The sequence below is a fragment of the Macaca mulatta genome, chromosome 14 (genome assembly GCF_049350105.2).
Source record: "Macaca mulatta isolate MMU2019108-1 chromosome 14, T2T-MMU8v2.0, whole genome shotgun sequence".
Taxonomy (NCBI): Eukaryota; Metazoa; Chordata; class Mammalia; order Primates; family Cercopithecidae; genus Macaca; species Macaca mulatta.
The window spans coordinates 59171885-59193964 of record NC_133419.1 but is presented as its reverse complement, the minus strand read 5'-3'; the positions used below and the strand labels follow the sequence as shown (position 1 = coordinate 59193964).

At 47.6% G+C, this 22080-nt stretch overlaps 3 protein-coding genes across 12 annotated transcripts; 1 reads left to right on the top strand and 2 right to left on the bottom strand.

Annotated features, from left to right (window-relative positions):
• Nucleotides 1-5175: 5175 nt before the first annotated feature.
• RRP8 (ribosomal RNA processing 8) lies at nt 5176-13296 on the bottom strand. The gene is made up of 7 exons (XM_015114959.3): nt 13043-13296; nt 11504-11867; nt 10801-11254; nt 10578-10707; nt 10321-10427; nt 10138-10234; nt 5176-9917 (listed from the first exon to the last, which is right to left on the bottom strand). The coding sequence occupies exons 1-7, from the start codon at nt 13139-13141 to the stop codon at nt 9798-9800; spliced, it is 1371 nt and encodes a 456-aa protein (XP_014970445.1). The 5' UTR covers nt 13142-13296; the 3' UTR covers nt 5176-9797.
• A 102-nt stretch (nt 13297-13398) lies between these two features.
• On the top strand, nt 13399-20477 carry ILK (integrin linked kinase). Of its 9 annotated transcripts, none has more exons than XM_028832659.2 (14): nt 13399-13461; nt 13895-14029; nt 15175-15256; nt 17658-17823; nt 18003-18098; nt 18301-18397; nt 18488-18571; nt 18675-18760; nt 18903-19012; nt 19116-19243; nt 19335-19456; nt 19543-19642; nt 19755-19885; nt 20069-20477. In XM_028832659.2, exons 3-14 carry the CDS (start codon nt 15204-15206, stop codon nt 20216-20218), a joined length of 1323 nt encoding a protein of 440 aa, XP_028688492.1. In that variant the 5' UTR covers nt 13399-13461; nt 13895-14029; nt 15175-15203; the 3' UTR covers nt 20219-20477.
• TAF10 (TATA-box binding protein associated factor 10) lies at nt 20449-21824 on the bottom strand. Of its 2 annotated transcripts, none has more exons than XM_015114750.3 (5): nt 21553-21824; nt 21275-21429; nt 20995-21059; nt 20796-20910; nt 20449-20618 (listed from the first exon to the last, which is right to left on the bottom strand). In XM_015114750.3, the coding sequence occupies exons 1-5, from the start codon at nt 21797-21799 to the stop codon at nt 20529-20531; spliced, it is 672 nt and encodes a 223-aa protein (XP_014970236.1). In that variant the 5' UTR covers nt 21800-21824; the 3' UTR covers nt 20449-20528. The 2 variants fall into 2 exon arrangements, with proteins under 2 accessions (XP_014970236.1, NP_001252715.1); NM_001265786.1 differs by having other exon boundaries at nt 20481-20618; nt 21568-21811.
• Between the last annotated feature and the right edge of the window lie 256 nt (nt 21825-22080).

Genomic DNA, 22080 nt, shown 5'->3' with positions numbered 1-22080 from the left:
TTATTTCATATTGCATAAGTTGTGGTACTTTGTGTTTGGAGGAGTTGTTTCATTTCATCTAAACTGTCAAAAACATGTGCATAGAGGTTTTGCAGTATTCCCTTACTTTTTAATGTTTGTACAGTCTACAGTGATACTTAATTTCTGGTATTGGTAGTTTGTCTTTTCTCTTATTCTTCTTTTTCAGTCTTGTTAGAGGTTTGTAATTCTATTGATCTTTTCAAAGAACCAGCCCTTTGTTTCATTGGCTTGCTCTACTGTTTTTCGGTTTCTAATTTTATGGATTTCTGTTATCTTTATTATTTCCTTCCTTGTGTTTGCTTTGGATTTTTTTTGCTATCTTTTTCCTAGGTTATTGAGGTGAGAGCTCTGATCATTATTATTATTATTTGTAGTGACAGGTTCTCACTATGTTGCTGAGGCTAGTCTCAAACTCCTGGCCTCAGGCAATCCTCCCACATTATATTTTAATGGAATTACACTATAAATCTTTAACTCATTGCAGTCCACTTAGGGGTAATAATATAAGTTGTTTCAGGTAAAATATAGTAAACTTGCAGCAATATAACTCCAATAAATTCCCCCACCCCACCCCACCTTCTGAGCTATTGCCTTGTATATATAATCAATATATAAGTCCAATACAAAAGTGTTATACTTTTTCTAAATAGTCCTATGTATTTTAAAGAAATAGGAAGAGAAAATAGAGAAATTTTATATTTGTTCACATATTTGCCATTTCAGGTGCTTTTTATTTTTTTCTGTGGATCTGAGTTACCATCTGGTACCATTTTTCCTTAGCCCAAAGAAACTAATTTTTTGTAATGCAGGTCTGTTAGCAATAAATGTCTTGTTTTTCTTTCCCGCCCTATTCAAGATGTCTTTATCTTGTTTTCATGTTGAGTCCAGGCAACAAAACTGCTTGATATAGAATTCTTGTTTGACATACTTTTTCCTTTTTAGGCACTTTGAATATGTCATTCCAATATCATCTGTCCTCCATTGTTTTTTGATGAGACATTGGCTTGTAAGACATACCCTTGTTCTCTGTACATGTGTCTTTCTATTATTTTCAGTGTTTTATCTTTGGCTCTCAGCAATTTGATTATGATATGAGGGACTATGCATAAGAAAATTTAAGGAACCAAGTCTGGCAATAACATACATTAGTTTCACTACCATCCAACTGGTTAGATTCAATCACATGGCCACTCTTAACTATAAGGGAAGCTAGGGAATACAGTCCAGCTGATTTCCTAGGAAGAAAATGGGTATTAGAAACAGCTGGTAAGTCTCCGTCACAACATACATGCATCAAAACCACCATATATGTTGCCAAAGACGCGTATGTGTCTAGGGACATATAACAAATGCACTGTGGGGGAACACAAGAGGAACTGATTGATGTGCAAATCAGGAATGAAGGGAACAAATAAAAGAACAGGAGAGGGGCCTTTCATGGACTGATCCTAACGTAGTGTCATGAACTTAGGAGGAGGATTAACTCAATTCTCATTAATTGAGAATTCTCATTAATCTGTGTACCAAGAGCAAGAGAAAAGACCAATAGCAGTGGTGCCAGCAGTGCCATGCTTACTAGACTGATTCTAATATGTTACCTTAGATTTTGCAGTGGTTCATCCTCTGTTCATTCCCGTCTGTTTCACGCCTCACCTCCAGACTTCACAGTTCTGTGAATTATTTATTGCTATCCTTCCAATAACTTTTCTTTCTTCTTTTTTTTTTTTTTTTGAGACTGAGTCTTGCTCGGTCACCCAGGCTGGAGTACAGTGGTGCGATCTCAGCTCACTGCAACCTCCACCTCCTGGGGTCAAGCAATTCTCTTGCCTTAGCCTCCTGATTACAGGCATGCATCATCAGAGCCCAGCTAATTTTTATATTTTTAGTAGGGATGGGGTTTCACCGTGTTGGCCAGCTGGTCTCGAACTCCTGACCTCGTGATCCGCCCACCTTGGCCTCCCACAGTGCTGGGATTACAAGCATGAGCCACCACGCCTGGTCAATTTTTTTTCTTAACCAATTTATTGTAGTCAAACTTATACTATTACAGAGTAGATTTATTTTACCTGTTGAATGTCCAGTCCTAGGTTGAACTTAACCCATCACAGTAGGCCTCCTCATTTTGTTCTCGGCCTCAGTGGGAATGCTGCAGGTTTTCAAAGCTGGAAAGCTGTTGCAGAAAGCTCAGTATCTACATAAACTTGCTTTCCAGCAGCAACAACCACAACAGCAGAAAGACAGCCTTTACCTCCCAAATCTCAAATGAAGAAATCTAATTGGTGGAACTGATCTTGTACTCAGAACCCTAGCTTCAGGGGTTTTAATTTCTCCAGGGAGCAAAGAATTTGAGGCAACCAGGTGAATGGATACATTTACTATGGTGGATGCATACTATGGAATACTCCTGCAGCTGATGGAAGCAACAAACTAGATGACCAGCTACATGGATTACACTGGTTTTTTATATATATTTTTTCCAGCTGCTAGCCTCTCCATATCTCCCCCCGCAACTCCCCCAATACCCTCCCCTACCCACCCCCACCCCAACATTCTGGCTGTGTTGCTGTAGCCGGGATTCTACAAACATTTCCCAGAATCCATTGCCAAATTTCCTGTTAGGGTCTGCCAATAGGATGCCCTAAAGAAAACCTGAAAGAGAGGAGACTTCATTCCTGTTTTCCAGTTGTCACATGTTCTCAGCTGCAGACATCTGGCTTCTACTAGCTAGTTCTGCACTCAACAAGCTTGCCACACATCTCAGAGATATTAGCAGCAGTCTGACTACCCACTTGGCAGTCTGAGATCAGTCATCCCTTGCTTTCCCACCCTCAGGGCCATGCCTTTCCTCAGAGTTTGTATAAGCACCAAGATACCCAGAGGGAGCTTCTCCCATAAAAGTCAATATCAGTCAAAGAAGGCCCCTTCTCTGAGCTCCTGGTTTCTGGTAATCACATCACCTCTTCCCTTTTGTTTTCCCAGGCCTTGGAATATTCTGATTTCTGCAGTTACTAATTTTTGAATTACAACAGCAACTTCTTTCTACTCTTTTAGTCTTCTAATATTTGTAATTAAGTCTCTGTATTAAAAGCCCTCCTCTTGAAATACTTAGTGTGGTTTCTATTTTCCTGACTGGGTCCTGACTGATAACATGAATGAATATTAAAAAACACAGTTGAGTGATTTTAAAAAGAAGACAAGATTTGTAGACAATACTCCATAGAAATAAAGCACACACAAAAAAGGAAACTTCACATTTAATAAGAATATCTGTATAAAAGAGGAAGTTAGAGTTTTTCAGTTGCCTAAGATCTTTGGATAACATATCGAAACTGATGACAAGAGGTGATAGGAACCAACACATTCCAAATAAAGGTACTAGATACATCCACATGAAGTTTATTCTAAGATAGTAAAGCTGATCCAGAAGACTGCTACACTTTCTATTGTATATGAGATTAGAAATAAAAGATTCATTGATGGGAATCTTTAGGAATAGGGATAACTTCTCCCTGCAAGACAAAGGAATAGTATGCTCCCTTCATTCTAGTAGAGCCCTCCTGAGTGAGGAGGGCTCCAACAGAACCATTTGTAGATATTAGTGTTTCCATGTGAGGGAGAGGCATTACATTCATTCAGCATTACATTCTCTAGATAAAGACTTGCTAAGCTCAGAAATGTACAGACCCATCTCCATTTGGCCACCAGAGTGGAATGTGGCACAGAGGATTCTTGGGAGAACATAACCTGAATCACTTATGAGGATCTGGAGCCATGTGAATTATAGAGACTGGCACTTCTCACATATATGAGTCAGGCTGGCTGGGACAAGGCAGTGTGAGAAAAGCAAGCTGCTGGCTGGGTTGCACTTATAGTTTGGCAGGACAAATATGTATGCATTTCCTGTGGGTTCCATGAAAGGTAACCAGTCTTGAGGGTTTGCTGGGACCATTCCCAGGAGGGCTGTGTACGAGGGTGAGGCACTTTAGCACAAGGAGGCTGTGGATACATTGTCAGGGTCAGGGGCTGAAGAGCTGAAGGGCAGTGTGGGCTGTGCATCAAAAAGAGGCAATCAAAGTCAGTTAGTGCTCCAGTCCTCATGGAGAGCTCCAGAGAACCCCAATAGCTCAAACAGGAGTCAACATTTAAATGCTTGTCTGCACAGAACACACCAATGGTACATTAATCACATAAGTTGAGACTTTATCCTCTAATATGCCCTCCCCCATTCCAATCCTAGAAGAGACAGAGGAGGTAAAGAATGAGTGAAATAATGACCATGTTCTCCCAAACCACTGAGGTAGAGGAACAGCAGCTTTAAACTGGATGAGCTGCTGGCAGGTCCCCGAGATGTGGCAAAGGGTGGGGATGAAAAACATACATACATACGTATGTATCTGTAATATTATATATTATACATATACTTGTTTTATTTATTTATTGAGACAGGATCTCAGTTACCCAGGCTGGAGTACAGTGGCACAACCATAGCTCACTACAGCCTGAAACTCCTGGGCTCAAGCAATCCTCCCACCTCAGCCTCCCTAGTAGCTGAGTAGCTCCCAAAAACATATTTAAAATGTTAATACTTTAGATTGGTTTCAGTCATGTTATAGGGAATAATGGAACTTATTTATACCAGAGTATTAACAATGTAGAAGGACCCTTGAAATGAAGCCAAAAAGATAGGGGCTGTGGCAATTAGGGAGACTTCCAAGAAGTCTAATACTAAGTAGGGCATCCCTGCTTAATCAATAACACTTCATTTTGTGACTGTGAGACAAGAAAACTACAGAGACCTCATCCCTAACATCCTTCAGCTCCTGAACCAATGCCAAGTCACCTAACTCCAGGTTATATGACAAAAAAAAAATAATAATCTGCTTAGGACATTCTTTAGTGGGATTTGTTTTTCCGGTCACAGACACAATGACTGATTTTAAGAGTATCTCAACTCCCTATTGGGAGTATATGTTTTCCCCTGATTTGAAATTCATGGGACAAATAGAAAGTGTTGACTGGCATCTAGCAAGATAATTAAATATTTGAAACACCCTGAAGGAAACAAAGAGGGTATTGTGGTCAAGAGTAAGGTGGACAGGATACCATAGAAGATATATCCAGTGTATATAATAACTGCTAAAACACCCTCAAAACTCACGAGCAGAATGTAATCAGGTTTATTTTCTTGTTCAAAGTCCAACATGGATGTTCTTGGTCAAGTAGCTGTTACGGTCTAAATAGTAACTCAGATATTCAGACTTCTTCTATGCTATGACTCCAACACTGTCAAAACATGTGCTTCAAGGTTACCTTGAAGAGGAAGGAGGAAGAGAATATGGAAACGGCTCAGCCACCCTTTAACTGCCTTGGTCTAGTATTGAAACATCACTTCCACTCGTTTTCCACTGGTGAGAACTACTCACACATACCTAGATGCATGGAACTGGGAAACGCAGTTTACCTGTGTCCACAAACAGGACATTTCGGTGAGCATCTGGCCAGTTTCTTCCACAGAAGCAAAGGTAATAGTGGTATGAAGGAAGATGAAAATGAGCTCACTGGGGAAACAGTATTCAAGGAAGATGGAGCACGTGCAAAGACTCTCAGTACAAACAGTTTGGAAAGCTTGAGGAATAAAAAGCAAGTCTGTGTGGCTGGAGTTTTGTGAAAGGGGAGGAGTGGGTTAAGATGCAGATGGTGATGGTGATGGAGGCCTGGGCAAGATCACACAGGGCCTGAAGAGTTTGTCTTTTGTTCTCGAGGCAGTGAGAATCCATTGAAGGACTTTAAGCAGAGAAGTGACATAAGCTGATTTGCATTTTAAAAAGATCACATGGCTGTGTGGAAAATTACTTGCTTTGGGGACAGGAGTAGAAGCAATTAGACCAGTAAGGCAGTTACTGCAGGAGTTGGGTATCCTAAAACCAGATGGCTGGTCAGAGAATTCACCTGGATGAGAATTCACCTGGAAGGAGGATGACTTACGGATGAAAGGTTCTAATTACTGGTATCTGTGAAAAGCTGTAGAGAGTTTTGTGCAATTACATAAATGGTTGGGTTTGGAGCTGAGCGATGTCTCTGCCAAGATCATGTTGTTTATTTTAGAACTGTGTTCCCTTAGGACTATATTATGGGAACAGAAGCTGGAGCACACCAGTAACTGCAGAAGCAGTAACTAGTTATTCGGAGAACTCTAAAAGGGATGCTGAACAAGCATGAGGCACGGATAACCAAACCCAATTTTATTCTTGTCTCTTACCACCCCTCCAAATTTTAATCACTGGGAGGTACTCTCCCTGCTATGGAGAAAAGTTGCAGCTAGGTTGTGATGTTCTTGATAGTCCTGTGATCAGTTTAAGGAGCAAGCATCTCAATTAGAATGTCTAATCCTGTGTAACAATAATCTGCACCTGTTGCAGGTTTAAATCTTTTTTTCCCCTCCCAGCTCTGCCCCAGTTAAGTCTAGAAGCCTGCACTGGGAAAGGGAGGAGGGATTGGTATGCTCTTTGCTCTCCTCAGCTCCTCTCTACCTAATCACTGCTGATTGTTCTGGGCCCAAGTGATGAGGAGAGGTAAGGAGATAAATCAGTCTGGCCTGACTGGGTATTTCTGTGCCCTGTGGGCCTGGAAGATACTTCCTCTCCCCCATTCTCACTCTCAAATGATAAATTGGCTTCCTGCTTCCTGAAAAAAAAAAAAAAAAAAAATCAAAGCAACCAGAAATGAACTTCTGGGGCCCTATCAGGAACTCTGGAAGAGGGTTTTCACAATGGAGCAACCTCTTACCACTCCCATTTACCTCAAACACGCCCTCCACATCACTCAGCAATCCTTACCCCACTACATTCTAAGTTCTCTCTCATCTCAACAGCACTCGACAGCTAACAACCTGCCCATCCTCCCATATTAAAAAAAAAAAAATCGGCTGGGCGTGGTGGCTCACGCCTGTAATCTCAGAACTTTGGGAGGCTGAGGCAGGCCGATCACTTGAGGTCAGGAGTTCGAGACCAGCCTGGCCAACATGGTGAAAACCCGTCTTTACTAAAAATACAAAAATTAGCTGGGCATGGTGACTTCAGCCTGTATTCCCAGCTACTCGGGAGGCTGAGGCAGGAGAATCGCTTGAACCAGGAGGCAGAGGTTTCAGTGACCCAAGATCATGCCACTGCATTCTAGCCTGGGCCACAGAGCAAGACTCTGTCTTAAAAAAAATAATAACAATAACTCTCCTGGTTTTACTCCTACATCTCTGGGTGAACCTTCTCCTCTTCCATCACCTTTACTGGTTCATTTTCCTTTATCCATCCATGACAGGTTCCTCATTTTATTCTGAGCCATTTTCTCTTCTTATTGTCTTACCCTGAATATCTCATCTATTCTGACTTTAATTACCACGTCTAGGCTGCTGATTCCCAGACCCCTAGTACAGATCTCACGCATGTCCCACTTCTTGAAATCCAACACTCTGAATGGCATCACCAGCCTACCCACAGTTGCTCAAGCCAGAACCCTGGAACTTACTTCAGATTCCTCTCTTACCATCCTCGGCATCCCACCAATTCTACCTAATGAAGTTCTCCTGTCTGCCTACTTCTTCCATCATGACTAGTCAACAGTGCCCTCATCTTGTGCCCTAGAACCTGGGTTTCTATAACACCCCTGTTCTCATCCATCCCACTCAGCTGGACCCTGTCATTCCTTATCTCTCCCTAGGTGAATAAGTACACTGGCTATATCTCAAATGACAAGCTTTGGGAATATAAAGATGAATACGGCTTGAGAAAACTACAGCCAAATGCACAAACGAATCACAATGCAATATTTAGAAGCTGAAGTAGCACTCTTCACATAGTACTTTGAGAGTACAGATGAAGAATTGATTTTGCTTTGGGAGTAGAACAGGAAACAACTAAGTTATTTGGAAAGGTGAGCAAATTGCCAGTCAGATGAGTATTCAGCAGAAAGAACAGTATGTGTAGAGGCACTGTGCAGTGCCTGTTTAATGATTCACAGCCCAGCCTCCAAACATGCCCTCTGGCCTACAGCCTGTTTCAAAACCTCCATCCCCTTATTAAAGGCATTCAACTGGCTTTAGGGCCATAGAACCTATGACCTCCCGAGGGGTACTGTCAGGTATTCCTGGAAGCAAGTACAAGAGGCCATATCTTTACACCTAGACACATGGCAGATATCTTCTCGGGGAGGCCTAGAATCTATCATTCAAACTCACCTTCCCTCAGCACCTTGCCTTTAGCTTTCCCAGGACATGCTGATCTGATTCCACTGCAAGGCAGAAACAATGGACAGACTCTTCCACCAATGAACAGCCCAATGCCCCGAACCCCACACGGCATCAACAAGTTGTTTACGAACAGAGACCCAGCTCCCTCACTACCCCTCTAAGGACAGAAGCTCAGAATCTATTAAGAGTCATTAAATAGCCTATGAAGTAAGCCTGCTGAAAGGCCTAGCCTCTCCCAGAGGCTTCCTTAGTCAACAAATCCATTCTTTACCCCTCAGCCTCCAACTAGCCTAGGGAACATCTTCAAAAAACAATAAGGCTTACAACATATAATAGTCATAGCTAGTTTACTGAGCACCTCCTATGTTCCCAGCCCTGGCTACAAATTTCCCCAGTTAATCCACACAACCACCTTGCAAGACAGAAATTCTACCATTTTCCAAATGAGGAATGTGATACACAGAGATTAAATGACTTTAAGTGCCTCTAGGTAGCAGGCCAGGAATTAAATCCAGGTCTACCTGATTCCAAAAATCCGTGCTCTCAGCCATAAACATTCCAAAGTCCCACAGGATAATACGTGTTGGGAGTGCCTTGATGCTATATGGTTCCAAAGATGGAGATGAGGGGAGAGGGGAAAGATAAACCACTAGAAATGCTCAGTACAGGGACATCCAAACAGTCTCAAGTTAGTGGCTCAGACTGACGTGTTGAGCCAGGATGTTGGCGGACTACCAGTTGCCTCAGAGTCAAGCAGCAACAGCTGCCTGTCTGCAACCTTAAAGGCCTGGGCAAACTGAAGCTGAAGGAGCAGAAACTATGAGTGAGCAGAGGAAGCTTATCTGTAGACAGATCAGATGACAGCAGAGTGGAGATAGCAGGACAGAAAGGCCATGTGGCTTCTTACTTGGAAAGAGAAGCCAAACCTAAAGATGCCTTGAATTCCAAACCATCTAATTTTCATGACACCTAAAGTGTCATGAAACAGACAGATATCCCCATGTTCTCACAATAAACTCTTTATCGTTTAGCTAGCCCCAGTGACTTTATGCATATTATAACCAAGAAGGCTTCAGGACAGCAAGTCTGAGAGGTTTTTTTTTTTTTTTTTGAGACAAAGTCTCGCTCTGTCACCCAGGCTGGAGTGCAGTGGCTCAATCTCAGCTCACTGCAAGCTCCGCTTCCCAGGTTCACGCCATTCTCCTGCCTCAGCCTCCCAAATAGTTGGGACTACAGGAGCCCGCCACCAAGCCCGGCTAATTTTTGTTATTTTCAGTAGAGACGGGGTTTCACCATGTTACCCAGGAGGATGGTCTTGATCTCCTGACCTCGTGATCCACCTGCCTTGGCCTCCCAAAGTGCTGGGATTACAGGCATGAGCCAACGTGCCCGGCTGAGTCAGAGGTTTTATCACACTTTGTCCTCGGGGTCCACCAGGAACCAGGTCTTGGCTTATAGCCAGGCTGGAAATAGTCTTCACAGTTCTGAGCCTGGAGTTTGAGCTCTGCCTCCCCTTTCAAGGAAGATCCAGAGGTCACCTGCGCTTGTAGAGACATGGATGAAGCTTCAGGCCTGAAAGTTGAGCCTTGGGTCCTACCTGAGGGGGCCCAGTCTTTTGGAAATCAAACAGGAAGAAATGGCTGTTGGTCAGGTCCTAGGGGCAGAAAAGACCCAGTGAGAACCAAATCCTCATCCCAACTCCTTAAAACACCTCCCTCTATGTACTGCCTCTGCTCAGAAAGCTTCCCAGGGCTCCCACCTCCGTTGGGGAGCAAAATGTCTGTTCCTGTGCATGAAGCCTCCTTTCTGAACACCAGTATCCTGAAAAGGGCCACATGAGACAAAAACAGGTATAGACTTCTTGGGGTCCTCACCTTGGAGACAATCTTGAAGCCCAGCTTGGTCACAGCCCGAAGAAAGGTCCGAACATCCTCAAAGCGGCTGCTGACCTCAGCCACTTTCAGGAGACCCCTGAAAAGGACAGAAAGTTCTGTGTAAATGCACAGACCCATGCATGCACACATACATACATACATCTGTGTCCTGGGGGCTCTTACCCTGGCTTCAGTACTCGATTTGCCTCCTCTAAGAAGTCCCTGATGTTGGTTCCCATCAGTGAAAGGCAAAACACAGCCACATCCACAGACTCATCCTCCAGAGGAACCTGTGGAGAGTGAGAGTCTTGTATATAGCACACAGTGCAGAAGAAGAAAGCCAGCACTGAGACACCAGGATGGGAAAGGGGAAGGAAGGGTTAGAGATTAGCATACGGAGGTTGGGCCTAGAGCACAAGCCAGATAACATATAAGTTTACCTGGGCCATGTCACACACAGTGACCCGAGGATCCAGAGAAGCCAAGTCAAAGCAATGCACAGGGTTCCGGATGCTTGAAGCCAAGCGGCAATCTCCACAGCCGAAGTCAGCCACCACTAGGGATGCAGGCCTGAGAGTGGAAGGCAAGGGTCACATATTGGTCTGATCTGAGCCTATTACTGACCCACCACATGGCTTCTCACAGTGCCTGACCCCCATTCACCGCTGGCGAAGATCCCTGGCGATGCCGTCCACTGGCTGCAGTGGCCACTTCTTCACCTGGCTCTGGAAGCCGCGGTGGTAGACAAGAAAAGCCTCAGGGTCTTCCTGGAAGAGACGCTGTGCAGCACTGCTGGGCCCTGAGTACAGCTGTTCATTGAGGTAGCGAAATCGGGCGCCATCCAGCCGCTGTGCCATGCGGGCTCGCAAATCCGCTGCCCGAGCCTCATGGCTGTCTGTCCTGGAAACAGCAGGCACCTCTGTCTTCTCTGTGGGGGCCTCAGCTGGAGCCTGGCCTGGCACCTGAGGTGGCCGAAACTTGTTCTTATGTCTTCTTTTGTTCTTTTGCCGGTTCCGCCACTGCTTGCGGCTTAATGTACGAGGGGGTTTAGGGGAAATGGACCCAGGGCTTTGCTTCGGTGGATCATTTGTAGTACTACCCTTCCAGGCTTTGGGACCTGCAGGGAGGGAGATGGGAAGGTGCACCTGAGGCAAAATCTCTTACATTCAGGTCATGGCAAGTCATCCCAGCCATACCTCTGTCTTTGAAACAGTGACTGTGGCCTGCATAAAAGTACTTCTTATTGCCTGAGTACACCATTAACCTCAATCCTAATGGCAGTCAATAACCTCTGTTGTATGTAGAATCAGTTGACCTACTCCCTACCCCCGCCCCGACACACAGACATATACACATCCAATGGTACCTGTTTGGTCAACACCATCCAGGTGCTGGGCTGAATTTATAGGGGCATGTTTCTGGCACTTCCTCTTTCTTTTCTCTTTTTCAGCAGAGTCACTGCCAACAAGAGCCTGTTTGTGGCATTTCTTCTTCCTTTCCACTTCTTCCTCAGAGTCACTGCAAGGTGGGCCCTGTTTTTCACATTTCTTCCTCCCTTTCTTCCCTACTTCAACAGAGGCACTGGCAAACGATGCCTTTTGGGGGCATTTCTTCTTCCTTTCCTCCTCGTCCTCCTCAGAGTCACTGCTAGGTAGGCTGGGGGGATGCTGGGAAAGAGATGCTGCCTCTAGGGCCCGTAATGTGGCCAAGAGCTGGCGGCACTTGGAGCCCTGGGGGAAAACAAGGGGTGACAGTGGGCCTAAAGAGAATGGATGAGGCCTGGAGAATAAGAAGGGAGAGATGTCGACCTGATTCAGACTAGCAGAAGCAGCTGAATTCTTCCCAGTCAAGCCTGCCAGAACCCAGAAGAACTTTCACGTCACCACCCCAACTTCTGGGAAGCTGGAGAGCAGAGAAACCACCTATCCCACTTTCTTCAATGTGTAAATGAGTTAATAGAGGTTTTCCCAAAGGAAAGTGCTAAGGCCACAAGCAACAAGACCAAGGCCAGAGACCAGGAGTTCCAACCCTTCACCTTGAGCTTTTGCCTCCAGTTGATACATTCCCAAAAGAGGTAAGGAGGTTTCTGAACAGGAGGTACATGATCACACACGTATATTAAATATTTAACATGTCTCTAGCTGCAGTGTAGAAAAAAAACGGAAGGGGAGAAATTGCAGAGAGGCCAGCGGCTTGGACAATGGTAATGGGGCTAGGGGATGAAAAAAGAGGAAACAAAGTAGGTCGATTCCAAGTTGGAGGCAGACTGAAGCCTAAGAAAAGCCTGAGGAAGTACGGCCCTCACATCTGAGAGGCTCAAAGGAGAAGGTGTACTGTCGAGAAGGCTGATTCTGTGTTGCAGTCCTACTGGGTAATCCTAGGCCAGGCACTTACCTTGATTCTAAGTTTCCCACACCCTCCCTTGAACAATGATACTGACAACTCTTACTTTCTCCAATCCATTCTCCACACTGTAACCAATGACCCTTTCAAAATACAAATCTGAAGAAATAATTCCATTGCTTAAAACCTTTCATTGGCTTCTAATATATGCAAAACTTCTAATCTACCTCTTGAACTTGAACAGCATCCCTTCTCATTTACTCTGTATTCCAACCACAAGGATCACTTGTGTGTGTGACTCTAACAGAACATGCTGTCTTGCCCCAGGGCCCTTGTACGTACTTTTCCCTGTCTGAAGAACCCTCTTCGCTTCCCCAGCTTCTACTCAACAACTCTCTCTGACCCAACGTCAGTTTCTTTTGGAAATTCTCGGATCTTTAGATCAGGACTCGCCCTCAACGGTGCCACAGGTGTCCCTCCCTGCAATACACACAGCGCTGGGATCCACCAGCGTCTGCTTCGCGGCCTGAAACAGCTCCCATCGCCTCTGAGGGTCACTCACTTTGTTTTGCAAGGCGGCCGCAGGAGGAGGTCGTGAGATTACGGGCCCGAGGCCCGCGGCTACTGGGGCCGCCGAGGCCCACTCAGGCTCTTCGAACATGAGGGACCTGAGGGCAGGGTCGCGGAGTCCCCGATCTTCTCCACGTGCAGAGCTCTTCTCTGGGAGTCGCAGCGCTCAGACCCGCCAGAACGGAGCCGGAAACCAAAGCGTGACAGCCAGGGGTTGCTAGAGCGGCCGGCGCAGCGCAGCGAACCATCGAGTTCAGCCAGCCGCGGCTAGAAGGGCACGGAGGCGGTGGGAGGGGAGGGACGGAGGCCCGCGCTGCCCAAGAGCACCAGGGGCGGGGCGGGGCCGGCGTCGGGCTGCGGGCGCGGCCGGACGGGAGTTCCCCGGAGAAGGAGCCTGCAGCCCGAGTCCCGGTGAGTGCGAGAGGACCCGCGCCCCCTGCCCACGACTAGGGGTCCTGCCAACCTGTCACCCCTCACTTCTCCTGAGTTCCAAGTAAGGAACGGAGCCAACCCTGGGGAGGACCCCCAGTCCCCTCCCCCAGCGTATACGGATCCTGAACCTCCCCACTTCCCCCAACTCTATTCGCGGATAGGGTCTAGTTGCCTACTCTCGGACATCCGTTCAGGAGACACTACCTCTTAGTAGACACTACCTGCCTCCCCTGACCCCCCTTTACCTCGCGCCTAGAGGACACAGCCGGGCATCATCCCGCAGCCACAAACTCCTTCACAGACCCCCAATAGCCGGGGACGCAGCTCAGGCCCCTTACCCCCAACACAAACACTTCTCTCCTGTGGAGGATAAAGCTTGGGATTCATCCTCCTTCCCTGGATCACCCCACAGTCCTCAGGCTACCCTAATCCAGGGGACTCGGCGCCGGGACGCTGCTATGGACGACATTTTCACTCAGTGCCGGGAGGGCAACGCAGTCGCCGTTCGCCTGTGGCTGGACAACACGGAGAACGATCTCAACCAGGGGTGAGCTGAAGCGGTTGGTGGATGAGAGGAAGGCTAGATATCTCTTGGCTACGTGGAGTGGAGTGCTCATGTCTGGTGGGGGCGGCTGCCTTTGCTAGCCAGTGTAATGAGTGCTAAGCACAGCCTGTGGGGGGCAGAGGGTCTTCACAGAGGACGCAGTTTGAGCTGAATCTTGACTGCTGAATGAGAGTTTCACAGGCAGAGGCTGCAGAGAGCTTTCCAGCCTCAGTAAACTGCATGGGCAAAGACTAGGAGGCAAGGCACAGAGCAGAGAGAACAGGAAATTGTCTGGAGTTCCATATAGCTGGAGGATAGATGATCTCTGTGGGTCGGAGCATTGGGTACAAGAGGAGAAGAACAGGACATAAGACTGTAGAGGTCTGCAAGGATCAGCCAGATCATGCAAGCATATTTAGGCTATAAGAAGGTCTTTATTTTAAAAGCAAGGTTTTAAAGCTATGTAGTGACATAATGAGATTGTCCATTTTTCAGTATCATCTTGGATGCTTTGTGAAGAGCAGGTGGAAAGGAGGCAGTTGCCTAGTTCATCGTAGAAGTAATGATGTCTTGGACTAGAATTAGGGTGAGTGAAAAAGAGAAGTGATCAAATTCCAGAAGTCTTTAGGACAAAGAATTGTGGAACTTGGTGGGGAGTGAGTAAGGGCAAAGATGAGGACCAGGGTTCTGGCTTGGGAACTTGGATAGATGGTGGCTGTTTTTACTGAGATGGAGAAAACTGGAGGATGAGGCATTCTATTTTGGACGTGTTAAAGTTAAGGTGACAATGCAGCAAGGTAGAAATGTTGAGTGTGTTGTTGGTTACGCAGATTTGCAATTCAGGAGAGGAATCTGACTTGGAGATAACAGATTTGAGAGCTATCAGCATATAGATGATACTTGAAGCCATGGGTGTGAAGGAGAATGTCTCAGGAGAGTGGAAGGCAAGAGGTCAGGAGACAGGAAGCCTGCACGACTGAAAAGGAGCAGCTGTAAGTTGAAAAAGAAATAGGAAAATGTGTCAGTAAAGCTTAGAGAATGTTTTAATGAAGGGGAGGTGGTCAACAGCAGTTCAGGCTACTGAGAGATCAAAGAACATTAATATTTTAAAGTAGCCATTGAATTTACAATTGGGATTTTTTTTTTAGGTTCAGGGGTACATGTGCAGGTTTGTTATATGGATAAACTCGTGTCATGGAGATTTGTTGTACAGATCATTTCATCACCCAGGTATTAAGCCATAGTACCTATTAGTTGTTTTTCCTGATCCTCTGCCTCTTCCTATCCACCCCACTCTCGTAGGCCCCAGCGTCTGTTGTTCCCCTCAATGTGCAGTTAGGATGTATTTGATGATCTGTGAGTATTGTTTCAGAATAATGGGTGAAGAAATCAGACTACACTGGGTTCCTTCATTTAAGAAACTATGATGAACACCTTCTGTGCTGGGTGCTAGAGTCCAGAATCTGACATAATCTCTGCTCTCAAGACAGCAGATTTGTGGCAGATTGAAAAGTAGACCAGTTGCGGTGGCTCATGCCTGTAATCCCAGCACTTTGGGAGGCCGAGGTGGGTGGATCACAAGGTCAGGAGTTCGAGACCAGCCTGACCAACATATTGAAACCCTGTCTCTACTAAAAATACAAAAATTAGCTAGGTGTGGTGGTGTGCGCCTGTAATCCCAGCTACTTGGGAGGCTAAGCCAGGAGAATCGCTTGAACCTGGAAGCAGAGGCTGCAGTGAGCCAAGATCGTGCCACTGCACTCCAGCCTGGGCCACAGAGCAAGACTGTCTCAAAAAAAAAAAAAAAAAAGAAAAGTTGAGAGGTAAGCAAATAGTGAAAGGGAATGTAGACCAGTTCTACAAGGTTGGCTGAGATAGGAAGGCAAGAAGAGCAGTAATGATGGTGACTCAGGGTGGCAGATTCAAATTCTTTATTTTTTAAGATTGGTAGAGTTTAGTTTTTAGGTTTGACAAGTCAGGATCACCTGTCATCTTAGTCTAGACTTCACTGGTTCCCATTAGGTTCTACACTATTTATCTTTAATACTTTGCAAAGTCATTTGTTCCATTTTTCACATAATTCTCAAAGGGTACCCTGATAAAGACAGAAAGCACTGTTACTATTTTGTTGATGAGGAAATACAGGCTTAGGCAGTTGTCCAGTTGACCTAGCATCTAGGAAGACTCTAGGAAGATGTTGCCAGAAGGAAAAGGGGTGGCATTAATGAAACTGGATGGTTGTGGTGCTGGTTTGAGGGGTAAAGTATGGGGGCCTAAGTTGGCTGTATGCTGGATATGAAGAAGGGGTTAATTCCTAGCAGGATTCCTTGTGATAAAAGTCCAGGCCCTGAGGTGGCAGGCAGCTTGATAGTGAACAGAACCCTTGTGCCCATACTTTTGCCCTCAGAGTTTGGCCTGCCCAGTACTGGAAGCTGATAAGTCAGGGCACAAATTAAAGGTCTAGGAGGCAAGACCAGCTGATAAACAGTGGGTGTAATGCTTCCTGGGGATATCCCACCTCTAGGGAAAGCTTTTGGCTATTTCTGTGTTAGCAGATGCCAGCAAGTTGTGGAGGAAAATGATTAAGTAAAAGGCCACACCCCCAACCCCTTCAGCTGTAGGGGCATCTGGATGGCCAGACCCCTGATCACTCCAGGCCTTGCCTAGAGTCGCACACAGGAAGTGACCACAGCACTAAGGCATCCGGAGGCTGCTGGCCCAGACCACGGACCGCCCCCTGCTCCACCCCTTGAATCTGCAGCCCGAACTAGAGGGGATTTCCTTTTATGGCCCCAGGCTGTCAGGCAGGCTCAGCTCCAAACCAATTGTTTTGTTTTGTTTGTATACTTATTTTACTTTATAAAATACATATCTCTTGGAAAAGAAAAAAATAAGGTATCGTTTTCATCCCAAAACAGCCATTCTCATTTTCTTCTGTTTTCTGTGCACAGGATTGCTAAGTAGGGGAATCCTGCTTTGCATGGTGGTTTGTTATCTACCTCATCAGTAGTCAAAAGGATTTCTCCTTTTCAATATAAACCCTTCCAAAACATCATTTAAATTCCATTCCATTTTTAGATGTTAGTTTCAGTACCAGAGGCAAATAGTAAGTTTGTTCCCTCTCTTATAAGTTGTGGCCTGCTTTGTCCAAGACACCCTTCTTCCCCACTAACATGCACCGAACAGCTGCTGTCAATCCATTCCCTCACAAAACTTAAAATCTAACAGACAAGACAGTCCACTAACAGATTTTTACAATCCAGTGCGACAAGTGCTGAAGTAGGGGGATATATAAGATGTGGTGGAAAACAGAAAGAACCAATAGATGTTGCAGAAGGGGTGCAGGAGAAACCAGGGGAAGAGCGCTACCACCTAATGAAATGAGATGTGGGATATGGTGAAGATAACAAAATTTTTTATAGAGGTCGTTGAGGTATGTAGGTGGTCGGTTTGGTTTGAAGCTCAAGGGAAGGTCCAAAATGGACAGTTTTGGGAGTTGCTGGCATGAATGAGAATCAAAGTCCTAGAGAGGTAAGCCTTCCCAGAGAGTATGTAATTATCAGTTTTTCAGGAATCAAAACCTTTGCCCCATCCCACCTCCAGCTCAATGACCATTGCCCCTTCCTCAAAGGGACGATCATGGCTTCTCCCCCTTGCACTGGGCCTGCCGAGAGGGCCGCTCTGCTGTGGTTGAGATGTTGATCATGCGGGGGGCACGGATCAATGTAATGAACCGTGGGGATGACACCCCCCTGCATCTGGCAGCCAGTCATGGACACCGTGATATTGTACAGAAGGTACGTACAAACCCTTTCATCATCCACATCACATACATGCCATGAGGGTCAGTCACAGGCACTGTAACATACAGCAGAAAGTATGTGTACTCTTCCCCCTTTTCCCGTGCCCTGACACCAGTATCTCATTTGAGGCTGACTGTACCTTCTGCCTCTTTTTGTCTGGCCATGGGGTCCAGCTATTGCAGTACAAGGCAGACATCAATGCAGTGAATGAACATGGGAATGTGCCCCTGCACTATGCCTGTTTTTGGGGACAAGACCAAGTGGCAGAGGTGAGTACTCAGCCCTCAAGTCCTGAGATGGGTAGGAAGTAAAGTCAGCCTGGGTGGGAGATTTTGGAACCCTCAACCCATTCTGTCAGCACTACTGTGTGACACTCACAGGATTAAGTACTACATTTGTGCATTCATGGTTGGTTCATTGACTGCCAGTGAGGCAGCAGTGGCTCTCATCATAATGGCCTTTTCATTCCAGGACCTGGTGGCAAATGGGGCCCTTGTCAGTATCTGTAACAAGTATGGAGAGATGCCTGTGGACAAAGCCAAGGCACCCCTGAGAGAGCTTCTCCGAGGTCCATCTCCCCACCCCCTAGCTTGTCTCTTGTCCCTTCCCACCTGTCTTCTCCCTCTGTACCACAGCTCACGTTGGTTTTCTTCCCTAGAGCGGGCAGAGAAGATGGGCCAGAATCTCAACCGTATTCCATACAAGGACACATTCTGGAAGGGGACCACCCGCACTCGGCCCCGTGAGTCACCACTGTGGGAAGAAGGGTTGTAAAAGGAGATAATCCTGGCCTCTTAGGGCTGGGTTAGGGTGAAGCTGGGTACCTGACCTGCCCACTCTCTTAGGAAATGGAACCCTGAACAAACACTCTGGCATTGACTTCAAACAGCTTAACTTCCTGACGAAGCTCAACGAGAATCACTCTGGAGAGGTGACCCCTGCCCTTCTTGCCCTTCCCTCACTAAACCCCCGTAAATTACCTGCTTTGTACCTGGTTTAAGTTTTTCCTCCAGTTAGAGGGCAAGGAAGTGGTAGCAACAGTAAAAGCCTCCTAACCTCTACCTATTCTTCAGCTATGGAAGGGCCGCTGGCAGGGCAATGACATTGTCGTGAAGGTGCTGAAGGTTCGAGACTGGAGTACAAGGAAGAGCAGGGACTTCAATGAAGAGTGTCCCCGGCTCAGGTAGTGCAAGGCGTAACCTGGAAGCTGCTAGTTCCAGGGAATCCTGAATAGCACTGAAAGAGATCTTTTATACTCTGTCTCAACCACTCCCTCCCTCTTCCAGGATTTTCTCGCATCCAAATGTGCTCCCAGTGCTAGGTGCCTGTCAGTCTCCACCTGCTCCTCATCCTACTCTCATCACACACTGGATGCCATATGGATCCCTCTACAATGTACTACATGAAGGCACCAGTGAGTAGAGATGTTGAATTTTCTTGGGGAGGAAATGGGAGAGAGGGTGCATGAGCCTCTCTGAACTATTTGAACTTTTGCTTCCTCTCAGATTTCGTCGTAGACCAGAGCCAGGCTGTGAAGTTTGCTTTGGACATGGCAAGGGGCATGGCCTTCCTACACACACTAGAGCCCCTCATCCCACGACATGCGCTCAATAGCCGTAGTGTAATGGTGAGGCCACAAGCTCACTCCTGGCCCAGGCCCCAAAAGTCCTTTGCCTATCTATGACTTACCTCCTTCTGTTTTCTCTTCCTCAGATTGATGAGGACATGACTGCCCGAATTAGCATGGCTGATGTCAAGTTCTCTTTCCAATGTCCTGGTCGCATGTATGCACCTGCCTGGGTAGCCCCTGAAGGTGGGTGAAGTCATCATGTTGGGAGGTGAAAAAGGATCACCTCAGAAGTAGTGGAAGGGGGCAGAGACAGGAAAGGCCAGGGGGCCAGAACAGACAAGCCCTATCCCTCTAGCTCTGCAGAAAAAGCCTGAAGACACAAACAGACGCTCAGCAGACATGTGGAGTTTTGCAGTGCTTCTGTGGGAACTGGTGACACGGGAGGTACCCTTTGCTGATCTTTCCAATATGGAGATTGGAATGAAGGTGAGAGCAGAACAGCATACATTTGTGTTGGGGGAGTGGTTGGTTATGGTGAAAATAACTGTAGTGGGCCTGGGCTCCTCCCATATTTGTTCGGATATACAGTTATCCTGTCCCAGGGGCCAGTGGCTTCTCTCTACATGACAGACTCAAATTGTGAGGCTCAGTTTTTTCTTGTATTCACAGGTGGCATTGGAAGGCCTTCGGCCTACCATCCCACCAGGTATTTCCCCTCATGTGTGTAAGCTCATGAAGATCTGCATGAACGAAGACCCTGCAAAGCGACCCAAATTTGACATGATTGTGCCTATCCTGGAGAAGATGCAGGACAAGTAGGACCGGAAGGCCCTTGCCTGAACTCCAGAGGTGTCAGGACATGGTTGGGGGAATGTACCTCCCCAAAGCAGCAGACCTCTGGTTGCCTCCCCTGCCTCCAGTCATGGTACTACCCCAGCCATGGGGTCCATCCCCTTCCCCCATCCCTACCACTGTGGCCCCAAAAGGGGCGGGCTCAGAGCTTTGTCACTTGCCACATGGTGTCTCCCAACATGGGAGGGATCAGCCCCGCCTGTCACAATAAAGTTTATTATGAAAACAGGCTGGTGTGGGGACATGGGGACAGACAAGTACATTTAGGTTGGGTGGCTCAGGTGAAGTAGTGCGGCTTCTTCACATTGATGCCATACTCGCTGAGGGCAGGGGTCAAGTCCTCCATGGTTAAAGTATACTTGCGGTCCTGAGGGAAGAGGGAAGAGCACCAACTGAGCACAGGAATCCCACACTTCAATCCCAGATGGGTGACCCTGAGTAAGTTTTACACCTCCCCTAGGATTCAGTTTCCCCAAAGGGGTGGCAGGATAAGCTTCCACTGTTGTGGAAGGTAATTAGTGATTCAATGAGCCTCCCCTCACACCTTGCTCTTGCTCCGGGAGCTGCCGGAGGCTGTGCCCTTCATTTTGCAGTGCTGTAGGGCATCATTGGCAATATCTGAGATGAATTTCTGGGCAGCTAGGGAGATGAGCCGAATTCTAGAGAGAAAAAACTTAGATGAGAAGGAGATGGACAACACACTGCACAAGCACCCAAAACTAACCTGCCCTGGGTTTACTCACATGCGTGGGTCTGAGGCCTCAAAGCCAGCACGGTTCAGGTAGTAACCAGTCACTGCATCTGGGATCTAAGAAATCAATTAAGAGAACTGTCAGCAGAGTGGGATGAGGGTGAGGGAAATGTCGGATAGACCTGGTTATCAGGAAGCTCACGATTTGGGTGAGCAGAGGGCAAAAACAAGAGCGACTACGGAAGCAAACATCAGAGGGTGCTGAAAAGCACGGAGATGTGGCTGAAAGTTGTGACAGCAGGCTAGGTGGCCTTGTTCGGGCGGAAGCCCACCGTAGGCGTGTAATCCTCCAGCTGCATCAAGAAGTCCACCAACGGCGTGCTGGACACCACCGGCTTCACGTCTCCGTTGGCCGCGCTCGGCAGTACGTAAATCCCGTTAGACATGGCCCCTTCTGGGGGCGCCGCGCCACCCGCCGACACCGGAGCTGGAGGAGAACCAGCAAAATGAGACACAGAGGTGGGAGGCGCAGGGCCCCAGCGAGGTCTGTCTATACCCGCTGCCCTCACCCGCCGCTGGGCCCAGTCCCAGACGCTTCCCTCGCCCTCACCCGTCAGGCCCTCACCCGCCCCACGCCGCTCAGCTGGCTCCCCGGCCCGCGCCGCCAAGGGTCCCGTGCCCCCAGCAGCTGCTCCAGCCCCAGGCCCCCCTGCTGTCCCCGCGGGGCTGGCCTTGTTCTCCGCAGCGGTGCTGGCGGGCAGCGCTGCGGGAGCCGAGACCGGGGGTGCCGGGCCCGGGGCCGAGGCGGCGGAAGCCGGCGCCGCCTCGGGGTCCGCGCCGGAGCCGCTGCAGCTCATCGGGCCGGTGGGAGAGGCGGCGAACAGAGCCGCTTCCGCTTCCGCTCGCGCCGCGCACACCCCGGGGTGACGTCACGCGCCCTCGACTCGCCCCGCCTGTCACTGTTAGTGCTCTCCAGCCCGCTCCCCGCCTCCTCTGGTAGTGGGTCTGCGGGTTAGAGGAAATAGGCTGAAGGGCGGAGACCAAGCCTTGGCGAACTGCGCTGCCGTCGCCATTCCGCCCTAGCCTCTGCGGTGCTCGGTGGCGATTCCGTCGAGACTAGAAGCAGCGTGCGTCCGGG